This window comes from Chelonia mydas, chromosome 11 (genome assembly GCF_015237465.2).
Source record: "Chelonia mydas isolate rCheMyd1 chromosome 11, rCheMyd1.pri.v2, whole genome shotgun sequence".
NCBI classification, from domain to species: domain Eukaryota; kingdom Metazoa; phylum Chordata; order Testudines; family Cheloniidae; genus Chelonia; species Chelonia mydas.
The window spans coordinates 35,966,938-35,986,799 of record NC_051251.2 but is presented as its reverse complement, the minus strand read 5'-3'; the positions used below and the strand labels follow the sequence as shown (position 1 = coordinate 35,986,799).

At 37.9% G+C, this 19,862-nt stretch overlaps 1 protein-coding gene across 3 annotated transcripts in view; it reads right to left on the bottom strand.

Annotated features, from left to right (window-relative positions):
- Window positions 1-19,862, bottom strand: part of CSRNP3 (cysteine and serine rich nuclear protein 3) — a 142,905-nt gene that overhangs the window by 31,833 nt on the left and 91,210 nt on the right. For all 3 annotated transcript variants that reach the window (XM_043525382.1, XM_007056627.3, XM_043525383.1), the window contains one exon: window positions 13,503-13,673. In XM_043525382.1, the coding sequence (XP_043381317.1) occupies window positions 13,503-13,650 (148 nt within the window). In that variant the 5' untranslated portion in view covers window positions 13,651-13,673. The remainder of the gene's footprint in view (window positions 1-13,502; window positions 13,674-19,862) is intronic.

Genomic DNA, 19,862 nt, shown 5'->3' with positions numbered 1-19,862 from the left:
CTCCCACACTGCCTTTACAGTAAAGCGTCTCAATATTTCTACTCTAAACGGGAAATACTGTGGGAGAGGGAAGAGGGTGCCCCTTTGTTCCAGTTTTTCACTTTGAAAATGTGTTCAACCTACAGGTCCACCACTTATTCTAAGCATCAGCTGTCATTACTGGATGGTTATTATTGTCCTGGTCATAGTTTCCTGATGAGTAAGAAAACAGGTTACCACCATGGATCCTAGTGGGATTAATCTGAAGGTAAAGTTTAAGAATTCTTATATTTGTCACATTTGGGCTTTAATTAGTGTGAAAAATAATATGATAACAAATCTGGTGTGACATTTATAGACACAACTAAAGATGCAGGAATGTGAATGTTTCATTTTATTTATTAAAAAGATTATTAATGGCCAGTATATGCGCTATAGGCTTATGTCTGCTCAAGCACAATGTACCAAGTTATTAATTACAACACAAATAAAAAAAAATTCTTCAGTGAGGCCTGTTGAGAAAAAAAAATACAGTACTATATTCTATGCTTCAACTGACCATTAGATCAGATTTCAAAAGATTCAGAATCCCAGTAGTATGGGAGATCTTAATATTACAGAATGGGCAATGTACTAAAAGCTAGCATATGTGAGCCATTTAAATACAGTTGTGATCCATTCATCCTCAAACCTTTCATCCTCCTCAAACCTTTACCTCAATTTCCAGAACATCTTATTCTTCTCAATAGTATATTCTCTCTCTCTCTCTCTCTTTTTTTTTTTTTTTTTTACTTTAACCAAATCAGATTTTGCAGCATCTTTCTTTTCCATGTGAAAGAATGTCTAAACAGACTGTGCAACTTGAAATCTACAGGTCTGATTGGCAATGGCTACTCTCATGTGACTCTAGTCCTGCAATATATCATTATGGTTGTATATTGTACATTTCCTAGGGCATTGTGATCTATCCTTCTCTTCCAACATTTCAGTAACCTCAGTAATTACTTATTTCAATACAAGGATGCCTCAATTCATTTAGCCACCCATTCATGTACATTTTCAAACATGTCGTTGCACCTGTTATACTTCCATCACAGGACTTTTGTTGCAAGTTATTTAAGGCAAACAATAACAAAACCCTCTCTGATTTCTGTCAAAAACTGTCTTTATGATCACACAAAGTGGTGAAATTCACTAATATTTTAGAGGGGAGATTTTCTGCTGCTGTATTGAGACTGCAGCCTATCATGTCGAACAACGTCATCTCATTGTTTCGTTGTATTCACCTTTCTGTCTGTATCCATTTGTTGTCTCTTGTCTAGGTAGCTTGTAGCTCTTTAGGACATAATACATCTTTTTGTTCCATGTTTGTACTGCACCTAGCACAATGGGGTTGGTCCCGCTGCATGACTAGTTTCCTAGGTACTATGATAATGAAAATATTATTAATAATAATAATAACAACAGTAGACAAACAAATCCCCTTGAAAATATATGGGAGTTGGGTGCCTAACTATCCTTTATTGTCCATCATTTAAAAAAAAAAAAAAAAGATATCAGGCAGGACATTCCCGAAGGGAATCCCATCTTCTTTCAATTTATAGGAGTGTTTAAGTTTAGTAGAGTGCTTCTTCAGTTCACTGAATTTATCTGCAGTCATTTTCTTGAATTTCCTCTACTTACTAACATTATCCAGATGAACCCACTGTTTTAAAAACAATCATATTAATCTGCTCTATCTTTGAAAACACTTCAAAATATTGGGATTTCACAACACGCTAATACATTTTGCACCAATGCTAATGACAAGACGTTATCAATTACCAAACATGGCTGCAGGTAATATAGATGATTGCACAATGCCATTAAAAAGAAAAGAAGTTCCTGGTTTTCAGCTTCACCTTCTAAATATTTTCAAACCCATACTGAACCAGCATCACCACATTTAACCAATTTAAACTGCTACCACTGATCAACAATTAAGCGTAAATATTTTAAGAGGTATTAAACAACTAGTTAAAGCTGTAGGTTCAGGTAATGATTAGTGCTATGGATCCTTTCACCAAATAAAACATGCATTGTTTCCTTTACATAAACAGAATATGGAAGAATTTAGATACTCCTATATTTCAAAGAACGTGATATTACTCTTCAACATTCTCAATCCACCACAAAGACAAGGAAGTGGAACACAACACTCAGTATGAGGTTACATGTAACCAGCATGTTCCATGAGGACATGTATCATCTGGGTGAAGGAAAAGATATGCAGTGGGGATATAGTATTAATGGATGCTATTAATTCTAGCACCCTCAAAGGCCATATTAAAAACTAACATTGGTGAGAAAAATTAGAAACATTCCAAATTTCCTAGAAAAATGGCAGAAAATGTTGGGAGGTTTTTTTGCTAGAACTTTTCCCCACCCATGTTTTGAACAGTTATATAATTGGTCAAAACATATATAAAATTACAAAGTTTCAGTTAAATATGGAAAAAAACGTGTCAGGTCTATGCAGGAGTGGACAGGACTGCTAATGCGCCGTCCTAACCAAGCAATCTCAAAGGCAGGGCTGGGGCAATGGCTTGTCATCCCTTAGGGGACTCACATGTGGAGTTCTGCAGGAAAACCAAATGGAACCGTTCCTTTCAATGTGTATTAGGGGCTGTGAGGAGGGATAATGAGGAGACGTGGGTTGTGCCGTTTTCAGTATGATGGTGACACCTGTGTCACTGGGGTCATGGATGAGAGCCAGTTGGCTAAAACTTAATCCAGATAAGAACGAGACGATGCTGTTGGCAGAAGTAACTGAGATACCTGCCCGTTATTATAAGGGGCATTTGTTACTAGAGTTTATAATCGGCAGATAGTGTAGGGAAGCTGTCGTTAGTTGATCACAGATAGGCTTAGAAAGATTAGGGTTTTAGCAGTAAATGTCGATACACTGTGCGCACACAAACAGACAAAAAATATTTCCATTGATAATAATCAAAATTTACCTATAGGCAAAGTAAGAAAAATGCTGCTTGAGAACTTATTAGAGTTTGATGTTAATATATTTACTTTGTATATTCTGACATGTGATGTTGACAGTTTGTGTTTTAATGGTTATAAAGTTTTAACATTTTCAATCTCAACATCTACTGTCACTAAATAATTGTTGTTAGGGATGCAATTGTGTCACAGTGGTCACCACTGTCATAGAACCAGGAATTTTGCCATATCATGCATGCAGAATATTAGTTTGCTTTGATCAAGTCCTCTTTGAAAGATGTGTGGCAGCAGGGTCCATATGAACAATTCCTTAGTTTGCTTTCATCAGCTGCCTCCACCCCTACCCAGCACTAACCCTTAAATCCTGTCTGCCTTTGCCCCGCCCCCATTTCTAATCTGCTTCCTTGCCCCTACCACTGCCTCCCCACCAAGCCTTCTGCGCTTACCCAACATCCACTAGCTCCAGGCATCTCAGACCCCCTCTGCCCTTCCCAGCCCTGCTCTAGACCCTCCCCATCTCTGTCCCCCACTGACATTCTGATTCCCTGCAAACCCCTCTGTTCAGCGTGCAGCTCCTAGAAGGGGCAGGGCTGGGTCTTTGCCCCCTCATGTCCCAGTCTCTTTCTCCCTTGTAGGTCCCCAGGCCCTCAAACTCCCATGGTCCCCTCTGCTTCCAGCTCCCCATCATCCTTTTCCATCTCTCTCCCTAGCCCACCGGTGGGACCTGCTGCCCAGGCCTGGACCTTGACTGGCAAAACCCAGGCTCTGACGATCTCTGATGGAGAATCCCTTCATCCCAGCAGGAAGTGAGAGGCATGGCCCAGTACCCTGGCCCACTGATTAGCAGAGACTGGTACTATCCTGTGCCTGCTGTGTGCCTCCAGACCACACCTTCTCCACCAATTGACTGGGGAGAGAGATGGGAAAAGGGGTTGGGGGTGGCTGGGTGTGTGTGTTGGAGATCAGGCAAGCCAGTAGTGAGCAGGGATGGAGGAGGGAGGTAGGGTGAGGACTAGGGCACCTACAAGGAGAAAAGAGGGCGAAGAATGGGAGCTGTCAACGCAAAGGATATGGGAAACGAGAGGGGCAAAGACCCAGCCCTGCCCCTTTTAGGAGCTCTGCAGTGGGAAGAAGGATCTGCAGAGTGGGGATTCATGGAAGGTAGGTCCATCAATGGCTATTAGCCAGGATGGGCAGGAATGGTGTCCCTAGGCTCTGTTTGCCAGAAGCTGCGATTGGGTGACAGGGCATGGATCACTTGGATTACCTGTCTGTTCATTCTCTTTGGGGCACCTGCCATTAGCCACAGTCAGAGGACAGGATATTAGGCTTGATGGACCTTTGGTCTGACCCAGTATGGCCGTTCTTATGTTCTTATGATGAGAGACGGAGTGGAATGGGGGGACAGATGAGGTAGGGGAACCCTGCCCATAATTTGAGCACTGATTAACAGTTAGTGTGCTTTGATTTAGTTCTGAGCCTGTTTCAAAAGAAGACTAGATCAAAGAAAACTAATGAACTGTTAATGAGCGGCAGCAGGGTTCACAAGGTTGCTGTAATCACAGCATAAAATCATCTATTTTTTATCATGACTATGCCATGAATTACACATAACTTTAACATAAAAAATCATATCCCCAATTATTGTCTGACACCCCCCACCATTGTTTGACTTCCCCCATAATTTCTTTCAACTTCAAAAATTTTAAAGTCTATAAAAATAATTTTTAAAAACTGTTAAAATACAAACATCTCTAGTACCCATTGAAATTATAAAAAACATAAATATGGAATTCTGCCCAGCCCAATCATATTAGACCACAAAGGTCTTTTCCCATCTGTGTCTGGCCAATGGAATACAACCATCTCTTTTGGCTATGTACCTGGTAACTGTGACCCATGCTTTTTGGATGGATTGGATTTCTTTTTCAAAATATTGGATGTTCTATGCATTGGGTTTCATCTTAAATTAACCCTGCAATGGAAGCTCATGCAGCAGGCATCAAGCCCTTTATTAAGCAGTGCATCTTTCTGGAAACACAATGTACCAGCACTCTGTAATTTCATTGTTTGTCCATTTATTTCCAGATAGTTTATGATTTTTTTCCCTCCTGCAAAGATCTGAATGGCTTGGGCTAGTGTTTTGGTTTTTTTAAGATGTTTTAAATGAAACCAACTACATAAATAATAATCTGTTTTCTAATTCATAGGCAGTGGTTAGAGACTAAAGCCAGCTGAAGCTCCTTGGCACCACACTAGAGAATTTCACCTGTAGGCATAATAGTTCAAGATTCACTGCTATGCTCTGGTTGCTTTGCACCACTCCAGTGATGCAGAGCAGCCATAAACCTAGTTTAACTGGCGCTCTGCATCCTTGGCACTGGCCAGTTAAACTAAGTTTATAGCTAGTGGAGCAGAGCAGCTGGAATATGGTGGTGAATCTGATCCAATATGTACTTTAAGGGCCACTGAGATACATTAGCTACCCTGCATAGGTATACACATTGCCTGCTTGCCGATATGCTGTAGTTCCATTATTGATTAAAAAATTACCTCCTTCTAATCTACTCCAGTTCTAACTCAGAGGAGCAAGAGAATTAGTCCATAAGGTTTTCTCTACTATTCAGAACTCATGGGATTAATTAGAAAAAGAAGACAAGTTTCAGAAATGGGGTCCAGATCTCCACTTGGGGTCTCTAAGTGCTACCGTAATAGAAATAGTATATAGAAGGGCCTGCTGACTGTAAGCCATCGAGGTGCTCCACAATCCCCAAACTGCTGGTCTTTGAAAGACAATTTGTATCTAAAATCAAACTTCATCGGGGGTGGGAGCGCTAGACAAAGGGCATGCAGGAGGATGATCAAAGATCCAACAGAAGAAGAGGAAAGGAAACGGTATAAGGTATCAAGAAATGACAGAAAAATGAGTAGCAACTGAATATTTTAAAAAAAAAAAATCAAGGAAGGAAAAGGCTTCCGTGGGATCAGAGAAGAGGAAATGTGCAAGTGTGACAGAGGCAGTGCAACTGGCTGACGTATGATGTGCCCATGTTATTTTCAGTGTACGTCCTAGTTCAAATGAGTTTCATACAACCCTCTGGTGCAATATTCCATTATTTCTTCGTGTAGATGGATGGGTTAAGAGAATGAGGGAAATATATTTTTAATGTATATTTTAAAGAGACCTCACTCTGTTACTATACACGCTTGGATATAGCTACCAACTAACCATCATTTAATTTTACTGGAAGGTTTTAATGTATCAGTTGTACATGTAAAACATCTACATTAGTGGTGAGTCAAGTGAAATAAGTCAGACTGGGTTAGAGAGACCAAACACTCCAGTTTATACAGTGCTGGATTTTATTCTCCTACTTTAGCGTACAAGCTTATTTGAAATGCAACAACCAAATGCACTCAAAGTGCCTGGGGTTTATAACTGCTTCCCATGGGGGAAAAGGTCCCCCTGTTGTCTGGGTTAATAACTAGATGAGGCTCCTATTCAAAGCCCTTTCTGAAGCAGCAGTGGCTTCTCCTTGGTGTTAGGCAGTTATGCTGGCTCTATGTCAACTCCCCCCATTGCCTCACCCAGGTAATCTCCTAATAGGCAGAAAGGCTGTATGATGTACATTAGGGATGACATTGTACTAAGCAGCAAAAGTAAACATGGAAATTAATCTCTTATATAAAATTTAACTATATACCTATATGACCATGGAAAATGTAAAAGCAATAAATATGCAGGAGTGACAAGAGAGAAAGGGCCAGACATTACAATAAAAATAAATTGCTTTTTTTTAAACCACAATCTAAAGCCCATAATATAGTGTTTTCATATTTAAATAATTTATATAGCATTGTAAATTTACACCGTATTTTAAAACACACAAAAAGAGAAATGTTCCCAGCTCCGGAAAGCTTACAATCTAATTAAGACAACCAAAGGTGACTGGATGACCACCAGTGGAAATTTACTGAGTGTACGGAAGTCAAAGTAGAAATATCAAGGACACAAGCAGCTGACTAAAATGAAAATTTTTTCTACATGCATATAACCTGTTTCACCAATTGTCCCAATTAACATATTTTCTTTCTTGAACCAAAGTGCATAAAGGTTCTTCCTAGAAACTGTGGAAGTGATAAAATATAGGAAATTAATTTCTCACTGAAATACAAAATTTTGGAAAAGAGTATCTTGGCTTTTTCTAAAACTAGCAATTTTACTGGCATATTTAAATTAATCAAATGTTTTTAAGCACAGAGTAACTATCTAAAATGTAAATCACTTTTAAATAGCAAGACAGGAAAAGGTTTGTTTATGTTTATTTTTAAGTGCTAGAAAAAAAGTTAAGTTGGTTCTTTTCTAAAAATATTATCAGTTCTTTCCTCATATCCCAGTTTATATTTACTACCACACATCATCAGACAGGCTTATTTTCTATAGCAAACATGTAAAAGACATGTCTAAGGCCAGCACGGAGCTCTGCTAGTTTCAGCTTTCCAATAATGATGTTGAAGCACACTGAAACTGCTAGACCTTAATTGACTGAATATAGTGAAAACTGATCCAAATCAGAACTAAGGGTGAAAAAATTAAAGTTCTGAATATCTTAGTCTTAGCAACTTACTGTTAGGTTGGGAAAATGCAATTTTCCCATCAAATTACACTATGATTTAAATTATGTTTGATTGATAAAGCTAACAAACAACAAAGAAGAACTGAATGGGCTTTGAATATGAGATGTAAGCAGTTGAGCAGGCTCAAGGTCATCCTTCCATCTGATATTTCATCTGACAGAAGATCAATGTCCCCAGTATTCCTGTTAGTAACAAATATGCTGTCTCCCCTATCAAACCACTACAAATATACTGTACCTATAGCCGTATAAATATATGGTATATAGTAAAACATATACCAGAATTCTAGAAATTGAACATATGCCACTTTCTGACTATGTACTAGCATACAATAACCACCTCCTTCTGGGGTCTCCAAGCTGTGTTGATTCTAACCTAACCTGGAAGGTAATGAAGCTTGTCAAATACGTGCTTATTCACAATATTGCATAAAGCTGTTTTGAAGATACCGTACATATGTTTTTTTGAATTGAGACCCTTACCATATGAACTCAGGGCACTGTTTGTAAAAGTAAAATTAAAGCATGTACATTCAACTTACTTTTCATATTTCCATATTGCCAGTAGCTCTGGCCAAATATTTCTGAGATCTGCTGTTACTGACTAACTAAAAGCTGTAGTTTTCCAATGCCTATATTTAAAAACATTGTTCTTGAAGCTAAAGAACAATATTTAGAACAGTATTTCAAAAACAATCAAGATTTAATGTTATGCACTTGTGTTAAAACTTTCAAGTTTCTATTTCTAAGTCTGACAATTTAATATATTCAGAAATAAGGAACACTAGTGACAATCTGTCTTATAAACTGGTGCACTCGGAATCAAATTGCTATTTTCTGTTTTGGTGACTATCTGATGTAAATAGATTGTTTCAAACCCAGTCTATGATGAATCATACATACACTAAAGTAGATGCTGTGGTAACACAAATCAGCTTACAGGTACACAGTCATCAAGATATTACCAGTAGAGAAAGTTACCATGTCACTTCAATATTCTCCTATGGGGCTACTCAGAAATAATGTCTTATGTAATAGTAACTATTGCATTTTAGCTTATCAACATTGTACCCTAAATGTAATATATGCATATCAGTGAAATACTACCAATATTGCCCTAAGCCCTAACCCTAAGCTGTGCTTGAATCCTGCTTGGTTGAGAATGGGCAAAAAGCAAGTCTGGGGGTAAATTGGTAGAGTCATCCCCTTTACTTCAGTGGAACTATATTGACTTATACCAGCTAAGAATCTGGTCCCTGATATGGTCAGTAATATTGTACTGTTGTTGACCAAATTCAGAAAAGCAATGCCTGAAGACAATGCTCTTGCATCTCTCGTCCTTGGAGCTGGCCTGTACTTTCAATAGTCTCTCCCCTTAACACAGGACTCTCCAGCTCTCTTCCTTGGAGCTGGGTTGCAGCTTAGGCCAACTATAGGGCCTTAACTAGCTTCTCCTTCAGCTGTCTCCTTTCCCAATCAGTCCCTGGGCTCTGAGGGTTCAGCATACAAACCTTCCTTTGCTGGTGTCTGTCCTGCTATGAGGGAGAAGGCAGCATATGAGCTTTAAGGAAGGGGAAACAGCGTATCTCCATTGGTCAGGAGAGAGAGCGAAGCCTTGTCCCACCCACTCTGCAAGGCTCTAGGTCTGGAGTCCTTAAAGAAACAGTGATGGGACTTTTTCCAAAACACCATTTATTCCCAGGACTGCTTCCTTTCTACCAATATCTCCTAGGTCCTTGTTTGTCATCAGTGCCAGTGCTAGCGACCGGGGGTCCTAAGCAGGAATATTCCCCCCTCCCCCAAACACATACTAACAATTAATAGTGCCCCCCCACCCAAGCTGCTTGGGGCCCTAAGCAATTGTTTAGTCTGCTTATGCCTATTGCCAACTCTGTAGGTCAGACATTTCAAAACCCAAAATGGCCACACCACGCAACCTTTAGGCACCTCTATGCTTAAGGGGCTGACTACTCTGTCACAGTTTGTGATTCACACTTTCTGTTATTCTGGCACAAATCTGTGTGTGGAAACTCTTATTTTAGGAATGTCTTATATCAGTTTAGTTTACAAAAAAGCTGTGCACAACTGTAGAATTATACAAAGGGTTTCTGTTGTAAAACAGAGAAACTGTCATGGCTTTTAAAAAACTACAGTAAGAAACAGAAGTTTTGGGATGCCTCAGTAAATTACAAAGGTATCTGGTTATTACTGTTAATTTTGACCAAGCAAATGGGTTCTTGCTGACTGGCAGATATTTTCTGAAGGTTACATCTGAGAGGAGTTTTATGTTCCATCAGTTGGATACAGTGGGAAAATTAAAAGCAACCACAAAACTGTATTTAATACAGACCTGGGGTTAGTAAAAGATAAACGTAGAAGGTTTAACAGCTTATCTGCTTGAAGCTCACAATGGAATCATTGACTCCTGTGTGAAGACTACTTACACGAGAAGGGGGTTTCATGGTATCATGTCCAAAAGTTGTAGGGGATATTAATACTCTTAAAAGATACCACTTTTAACATTTTTACTTAATATCTTGCTATTTTTAGTTGATTAAAATGTCTGATTTAATTAAATTTATAAATAGGTATAGAGCAGTGGTTCCCAAACTTTAACAACCTATGAAACCTTTCACTAAAATGTCAAGTCTTGCGAACCCCTTCCTAAAAATGAATATTTCCATGGATTTTCTCCTTTACCTGAGAATAAATTATAAAAGCAGTGATCTTGGAAATATACAACTTGTTTTTATGACATGCTTATTACACACTATTTATTATGAATTATCATTTATCATTACAGTATTTTTATTACATTATGAAAACAGCAACACTCTTCCAAGATCTCACTTTTGTAGCTTGTATCACTTTGAATAAGCCTGTTATAAGACAAGGCTCCTATGTTTCATCAAGGAGTATCAGATGTGAAACAGCATGAAGGTATTTAAGAAGCCAACTCAAAGAGTTCCTCCTACACAAGCATTCAGGTCTTGAGCAGTCCAGGCAAACAACGCACATTACAACAAAGCTTGTAACTTGTTCTTCATAATAATTTTAAAAACAATACTACCTGCCTATTTAATTTTAAAAAGAGCAAAAAATATCCACCTCCCTTTCCATTTCTTATAAGGAGTCTTGAAGTTTAAATCTCCTCAGTGTGATAGATATGCTTGCTTTGATCTGCTTAGCTCTTGGAAGTCCAGGGGCTCCAGGCTGCTGGCCCCGTGCTGCCTGGGGTCCCTAGGGAAAGCTCTGTAGCCATTAGGGAATTTTTTCCCGAGAACCTCCTGTAACATTTCGCGAACCCCAGTTTTGGAACCACTGATATAGAGCAATGAGGTTTATGGGGTTTTATTGTTCTAATTAGCATATTGTTCTAAGTAGCATAACATTTAATATCTTCTTGTGTTTAAGAGGTCAAAAGGCTGTAGTATCCTTGTGCTAAAATTAACATTAAATTAATTGGAAAACAAGATAAATAAAAAAGACATTTTGCCCACTATTTTTCCTGCCCTTTGTGAGACAATTGGTAGGAAAAAGGTAATGTAACTAACCACTTCTGACCCTGTAGTGGTAATGAGATTTATTAGTAGGTTAAAATCATCCACAGGACAGTTCACTCCATCACTCATCACACATATTTTTATTGAAATATAACCAAATATATATATTGTTAAAATAAGGTATACTATTTCCTTTCAGTGAACTGCCGGACAATTGAAGTATATTGTTGATGTAAGAGCTCACCAGCGTTCCAAGGAACCTAAATACAACAAAGGTGTCTACATTTCTAATGAGCAAAGTGGCTGGAAGTGAAAATATGTGACCAGAGTTAACAGGATACCTTTCCTAAGTCTAATTTAGCCAGCTGAACACATGTTCACATGAGATGAGTGATGGCCGTCAGCAGAAGTAAAAAGCATGAAGGAAAGGAGAAAATAAGCAGTTTCAGCACAAAAACACTTGCACATCTTTGTCACCTGCCAGCATGAATGAGAATCTGCCAACATGAGTATTGCCATCAAAAAACAGCATCAGAACATCTGAATTATAATTCAGGGCTGCAATAGCTATCACAAAGTCAAAACCCACAAAATTTTCTCTCTTAAAAAGTGTTTAAATTGTATGTCTGCACGTGTGTGCGCATGCGCGCACCTCCCCCCCCCCCCTCTTTTCTTCACATTAGTTACACAAAATGCTTTTCACCAGTTCGGTGAATGATTATATTTAACCAAGTCATAGTAATCCATTTCACTCAATAGACATAATTATAGATAGGACATAATGACACGATGACTGGGATTTTTTTTCATTTTACATATGTAATTTCTTCCATATGATAAAGGAATGTATAACCTATATTTTCCTTAAAAGACAGATATGTTTCTATAGAAAGGTGTTTCACATCATATGATCAAGACACAATGGAGTTGTTTTCTTGAAAAAGCTAGGATACAATATATACAATGTAGTTAATTTCTGCATATGAGGCAAATTGATAAATTATGGATAGCCTTTAGCAGGATAAAATAATATGTCTGCACTTAAAAAATCTCAGTAATTTGTAAGGTAGTTTTTCCCACTAATTAATTAGCATAAAGATTTGATGAGATCTAGGAATGCCGTCTCTAAATCATACAGTAATTTAATTCCCATATTCTGAAATGGTTATGGGTTATATTGTACAAGAGGAAGAAGTGAACACAGTGAACTCAAGGTTCAATGTACTGGTTTAGGATCTATGTAAATTTGGAATTTCATGCACTTTTTGTGTATAAACTAAAGGGGAACAATGTACAAAACCTGAATAAATCAGGAGTTGCGACTGTTTCTCATGCAGGTATCTCCAGTTCAGTTAAATGAACCAATTAAAAATTAAGCAATTGACTTCTTCAGTGGGACTATTTGTGCAAAGAGTTGCAGAACCTGGCCCTAGACTGTTTAAAATATTCAACTCAGTATTAAAAAAAAAAAACTCAATACAACCAACACTCCACTGCCAAAAACAAATTCATTCTCATCAGATATTCTAATCCCATAATCTGCCCATTTTTGCTAACCTTGAAGCAAATACTTATCTCCGCAAAATATTTGTTCACTGCATAGAAGAATATTCCTATTTGGAGCAGGCAAACTACTGTTGTGACCAGTGGCTGCCAGGATCACTGTCTGATCTGCAGCATATTTCAATAAGTCATTTATAGTGTGACCATTCTGATTTAAAAAGAAAGTATTATTATATATAGTACACCAAAGCAGATGATACTAAGCACTATATTTCATGATACTGGCTGCATAGAATGTGGCGCTTAAAAACTTGCCAATTTTATCCAAGACAAATAGATAGGGTTACCTGCAGTATCTTGCAAAACGATCCCTTTGTACTTCCCTATACCAGCTGTAAGATAACCTCAGAATTTGCAGTATTTCAGTGTATCTGACTACTAATATGTAGCTATCTAAGACAAATGGCATGTTTTAAAGGGCTTGCAGTGTATAACGTTTGCCTGCAGTAGCAGGATACTGGACTCAATGACCTGGAATGATTCCTTCCTATGTCTTATGTTCCTATATTAGTCAAAATATATCAGACTAATAAAGAATTTGTACAGATATTAAAGTGAATTAAAAATATGAAGACAAAATGCCTGAGCCTGCTGGGTGACTGTAAACCAGGGACCATCACAGTGACCTTGGGCAAGTCACTGCCTCTCTCTATGCCTAAGCTTTCCCATCTGTAAAACAGGAATAATGAAACTGGCCTCCTTTGTAAAGTGCTTTCAGATCTACTGAAGAGTGCTGTATAAGCGCTAGGAATTATTATTAAGCCAGGTAATATGATTTCTCTTATAGAGAAAAACAATGTGTCTTATATACAACTTTAGTACTTACGGGTAAAATGATTAGAAGTGGATGGATTGACACTATCACCACTGTCAGCACTTTCACTGCTAGAAATGTCATCATCAGATTCCCGCACAGAGGAGCAGGGTGAGGAGCCGTCAACTTCTTCAAATTTCCTCTTTAAAATTCCACTCATAGCTGCAACGCTGTCACATGTACCTGTAACAGGAACAAGAGCAATGAAGCACTGAAAAATTTGACCACTGACCATGCAATCAAGGTCTACAATGTAATTTTTATGGGGATTTTTATTCACAAAATAGACTATCACTTTTGTTTCTGAATGACTGTTTATTGGGATGTATTGTATACATTATAGGAAAGTAAAAAGAAATACAACACCAAACCCAGTAGCAATTTGCTATCCATGAAGAAGGAGTATAACAGATTTCTTTTCATGATGAGAGGTAGCTTTTGTTACAACAGTTACCCCCTTTGTGGAAAGCACTAAAATCTAATTTGAAAACAGGCTGTTCTCAGGCCAAAAGAGACACAGAAATGCGAAAGCATCTCATTAAGGGCCTGATCCTCAGGTGTTGAGCACCCTAAACTTCCACTGATTTTAGAACATTTTAGGATTGGGCCTTGAGTTTCTCTTCAGAATTCCTCAGGCTGACTGAATGAGTGGCCTTGACAGGCTCTAGAGGGAGATGCCACTAGCCTAGGGCTAGGGGACTCACAGATTAATGAGATGACCCTCAGGTTTCAGGTGTAAGATGTAGTGTATGCATCTGTTTTAATATCCCATGACTGCCAGACAAGGTACTGTATAGAAAGGAGAGTAAAGTTCCCATTCTGACATGCAACTACATGTACAAACAGGGGTATTTGCCTGATGTGCATGTGCAAAGTTAGCGACCAAGAGGAGATTGACTTAGAAGTACCGTAGACCCAAATTGCTTAGAATGTGAATGTTGAGATCCTCCTTGTTGCAATAAAGAGCAAAATCTTATATTTGTAGCTCAAATGAGCTGGCAGCTCGAAAATAAAAAAGTTTTACAATCCTTTTCATTTTGTTTTAAAACTCAACGCTGAAAACCTTTTCAGAGGGCTTACAGAGGAGGCTCAGTTTGAATAAGAAGTGTGCATTCACCCAATTCCTAAAAGACGGTGTTTTCACCAGGGATGAATAGAAACTAAACAGCTAACCCATTCCCCACTGTGTTAGCTGATTTATAACTGCCTTATGACCGCCCAACATCATCTTATTCAGAGGCCTCTGCTGGGACAAAATTAATTATCTACACCATGCCATGGTGAAAAGCATTACTGTGGAAGTATGTAGGGTACTCTTGGAAGGAGTAGATTTTTTAATTGGTAAATGTCAGTACACATTGATTTCACTGTACATACACAAGTGAAAAAATATTTCCAGTGATAATAGCTGAAATTTATAGATAGGCAAAGAAAGAAAAATGCTGCTTGCAAGGTTCAGAGTTGATTTAAGGATATTTACTTTGTATATTTTGACTTGTGATGTTGACAATTTGTGTTTTAATGGTTATAAACTTTAACTTTTTGAATCTTAATCTCTGCTGTTATTAAATAATTGTCTGATTTATTGTCCCCCCCTCATAGTTTCCCACAACTGAGAAAATTTAAATTAATAACAAAATTTAAAATGCTTAAAATGCTTAATTTTGTGCAACTATGCAAATTTAAATAAAATTAAAAGCTTAAACATAACATTGATATTATTTGTTGAAATTATGAAATATAAAATTCTGCCATTCCTAGTTATAAAAGCTGTACTTTTAAGTCTCTCTTTAGATATTTTGTTCATATTTATTTTTCTGTATTTTCTCTCTCAAATTCCCATGTCAATTTTACCTTTAAAGGGCTCAACTTTTGTCATGCATGTTAGATAGTCTGTAATTTTCATGTTTCATTTTGCTTTTACAAAGAAAGATCTATGACAAGAAATGTGATTCCCATATGCGAGTAAATGTGTTTGTGGGAGGATGTGATGATAAGCAGTTGAATCAACTTAACTGAAAGCCACAAAGTTAAACCCTGGGCTGATTTGGAAGTTAATAACCAGCAGGAGCTCTGCAATGATTCTGGCAACACAAAAGAGCACATGAATGGAATTTCTGTGAGAACTTTAATTTCCCAAGGGGTCATGAGATTCTCCCCCTCTCCCAGGAAAATATTTTGAAAATACAGAGGGTTAGTTTGAGATTATAGAGTTCAGCTGTCAAACCACACACTGGAAACGGTATCACTGTTTTTGTCATTTGCACTAATAAAGGGGAAAAGATTTTTTAAAAAACTGGCACAAGACAAAGCTTACTGCTTTGACTTTCTTTTATTATAGTCCATGACTTTTTTCCTTTTCACCATGACTTTCAAGTAACTGTTCCTTGAAAGTCTGCCATGACTAAAATTTCTCTGTGGATGTGAAAAGTAAAAAATGTAATTATTTATATTTTTCTTTACTTGTAAAGAAATGAAATTTGCTAAGAAGTGCTATCCCACAGCTAAAGAAACCAAAAATGTTTGCAATCAATCAAAACTGATTTTTTTGAATATTCATTTTCTTTTAAATGCACTATTTATTTCTAAAAAGAAAATTAATCTAAAATAATAGTCTAAAAATCACAGAACCGAAAAAAGATATGTTAAGCTTTGAAAACTGCCTCTCCTATTAAAGGAATAATCTCCTCCCACAGGGAAGCCCACAGCTGGGCCAGTAAGAACCCACAGAGCTTCCAAGAATTAAGGTTACACAGTGGTTAGTATGTACAGGCTCCCAGTGCCGTGGATCTGCTCAAAAATTCAGCCCCAGTCCCATTCTGAACTAGGCAGCAATATGGAGGCTGGGGCCCTCTGTGCTACTTTTCTTCCCCTGATAACACAACTCATTTTCTAACTCCCTCTTTGTTGTGTGGCAGCAGAGGCAATGGAGCCTAGTGGGAAGTTCTTGCTGCTTCAATTGGGTAGTACTTTAAGAAGCAATAGCTTTCCATCAGATTTCCACAGTCAATACTCTGGAACTAGCACTCCCTACTTGATACCAGCCAGTAAGGAAGACTGACTCCCTAGCTTCTCCTTTTGTGGGAAGAGACTACAATCCAGCCCCAAATTAAGTAAAGAAACCTAGTTAAAAGATTTATGAAATGATTTGTGAAACTTAGCTAAACAAATTGAGTATCTTTTGATGGGTACATCCAAATTTCCCTTATAGATGCCCTCTAACTTACATTTTGGACATGTTTCATCGCAAATTTTATGCTGACCCAGGTTTATTTGCCTCTCTTTTTCTTTTTGTACTGTTTCCTTGTGTAAAACCGGTATTAAGTGATAGGAAAGAGAGAAGCAGAGGCACTGGAATTACAGCTTTCTTTTGAGGGTAAGAGTGGAGGGAAGAGGTGCAGGGAAGAATTACATCCAAGCCTGGAGCAGGAAATCAATGGCTATTTTCCAGAGTTTTCTTTTTTTTAATTATTCACAAGTTATGTTAATCATAGCTCTCATTAGTATGATACAGCTATTTTAGGGGAAGTGTGACCCTAAGAGTCACACTTTAGTCATCCCAAGTGCCAGAGGGCAAGAGGTTCACTGGTGTCAAGTAGTGAGTTTCAACTGGCCTGACTAGTTCATTGTACCCCAATTCAATTATGTCATAATCTGTATCTAATAAGCATCATGCAAGTTATCATTGGAAAACCAATATAGAACGCTTCCATATGAGGAGTGATTACAAAGACTGGGACTGTTCAGCTTGGAAAAGAGAAGACTAAGGGGGAATATGATAGAGGTCAGTAAAATCATGAATAGTATGGAGAAAGTGAATAAGGAAGTGTTGTTTCCCCCTCCACATAACACATGAAATTAATAGGCAGCAAGTTTAAAACTAACATAAGGAAGTACTTCCTCACACAAAGCAAAGTGAACCTGCGGAACTCCTTGCCAGGGGAGCCTGTAAAGGCCAAAGGTATAATGGGATTCAAAAGAGAGTTGGATCTATCCTCCGTGAATTTATCTATCAGCGACTATTAGTCAAGATGGTCAGGGATGCAACGCTATGGTCTGGGTACCTCTAGAAGCGGGACTGGACAACAAGGGATGGAACATCTAATAAAGTGCCCTGTTCTGTTCACTTCTATGGAAGCATCTGGCACCGGCCATTGGTCTGACTCAGTATGGCCATTCTTATGTGTTTGAACCACACAAGTTTGGGGAGTGGGTAAACAGGTTTTTTCCAGACAAAGAAAAGGTTGATGCCTTCATCCAGGTGCAATCACAGACAACTGGCAATCACAGTCAAGAGGACATTCAATGGCAAATTGGAGGCTGCAGGGAAAAATCAGTTTGCATTATAGAAAGCAACAGCAGGGAGGAACCCAGCATGGAACCATCTCCATCAGACTCCAAGGCACCTTTCCTCACAACTGTGCCACTGGACTTTGAGAATACATTTCAAAAGTTCACTGGACCATAAAGCTGGGGCAGAGAACCCCAAGTTACCTTTTACCTAAGATGACAAAGGAACCAAGCACTTTGGACTTCATGGGAGATACTGATCACAGCAGGGGTCAGTCATCTTGGTTGAAGGAGATGTGGTAAAAATCTTACCTTGACCCAATACTGTAGTTTTGTTAAGTCTTAGGCACTAGGAAGTTTTTCACTTTTATATGTTTGTAACCATTTCTGACTTTACCCCTTATACTTGAACTCACTTAAAATCTCTTTTTGATGAAGTAAACTTGTTTTACTTTTATTCTAAATCAACTCAGTGCTGTGTTTAACTTGAAATGATTACTATTTCCAGTAAAAACAACAAGCTGCTGTGCTTTTGTCTCCTTAAAGGAGCAATTGACCTTATTACTCCTTTAAATGTTCCAGGAGAGTGCTGGACATTTCAGGACAGATGGTTTGGGGAAATTCAGGACTGTGTTGGGGTCACTTGACTAGTAATAACCAAAGCTGGTAGAGACCAGAGTGCGACTGTGGTGTAACAAACTGGCTGCTGGAGTCAGATTTGCTAAATCTAGGTTGCTCAACACAGACACACAATGTATGCGTGTCTGCTAGCTGGGAGCATCCAGACAAGGAGCTACAGCAGCAGAGCATTTTAAGGCACTCAGGACAAGTGGTGATACAATCTCTCGCGGTTGTGGGTTGAACCCTAAAATATGATGGAGCAGGAGAAATAAAAGCCATATTATTTTTGCTGGATCCATTTTAACCTGGCAAATCATTTTTGCTATTTGTGTATTCTTGTAAATAGGTCATTTTTGTCTTCTAGCTATATTCAACCATTCTTCAGAACCAAGAGCAACATAGCAGAAGTGAGATAACAATAATCTAAGATCACTTAGTAAGACTGTTCAAATAGAAACAAAATTGTATAGATTTTCTGGTGTTCTGTGATATTTTGCTGAGAGGATGGCACAATTTGTCTCAACTTTGTAACTGGTTCAGAGTGATGACAAAGATAGACGGCTAACGGACAACGAGACAATTTATCTTTCAAAAAGCTTTACTAATATCACAAAAGATTACACCTGTCTCACTTCAGCATGATCTGCCATCTGTTCCTTCAAAGAGATAAGTGCTTAAACTTTAAGGTTCAGTTATTAGAAGTATCTTTTGAGAACAAGAAAAAGTTTTATACACAGCAAATTCATTTACTGCTTTGTTAAGGAAAACATGTCCATTTTTCAGGGGGTGAGCCTTCCAACAAGTAGGGACATTCTCTAGTAAATATTATTGCAAACGAAGTGTGTTTAAAAATATGGAAAAATTTAATTATGATGCACCTTAAAATTTGGCTTTTAGCCTCCGAATTAATCATGAAACTGTAAATTATGTTTGATTAATCCATCTATCTGACCAAATCAGATAGATAGTTCTAAACAATGGTGGTTTCATCCTTTTGTTAAATAAACCAGGTCAAATTTCTGGAGGCCATTTCTGGACTAGATTAGATTATTTTCTTGGTTTATGAATACCCAGTCTAAGACATTCTGGGCCAGATTCTGACCTCTTGCACACTGGTATACATCATGAATAAAACTACTGAAGTCAATGGTATTACAGTGTAAACAGTAACTGCGATTAGAATCAAACCTCTGTATTCACACTAATGTTATACTATAGTGAACAAAATATTGTATTCCATCATGATTTTAAAAAAATCTTACTAGCTAGCATTCAAAATATAAATAAACTATCTATCTTTCACTAGGCCCAAATTATTAATGTAGGATGTTTTGGAAACTATCAGAATTGTCAGCAAAACATGGCACTTGTGTGAGCTCTAGTCAGAACAAAACAAAAACAGAACAAAATCTGAAATAAGTTCTTTCATTTTCTAAGCTAACATCCAAAATAGGAATAAAA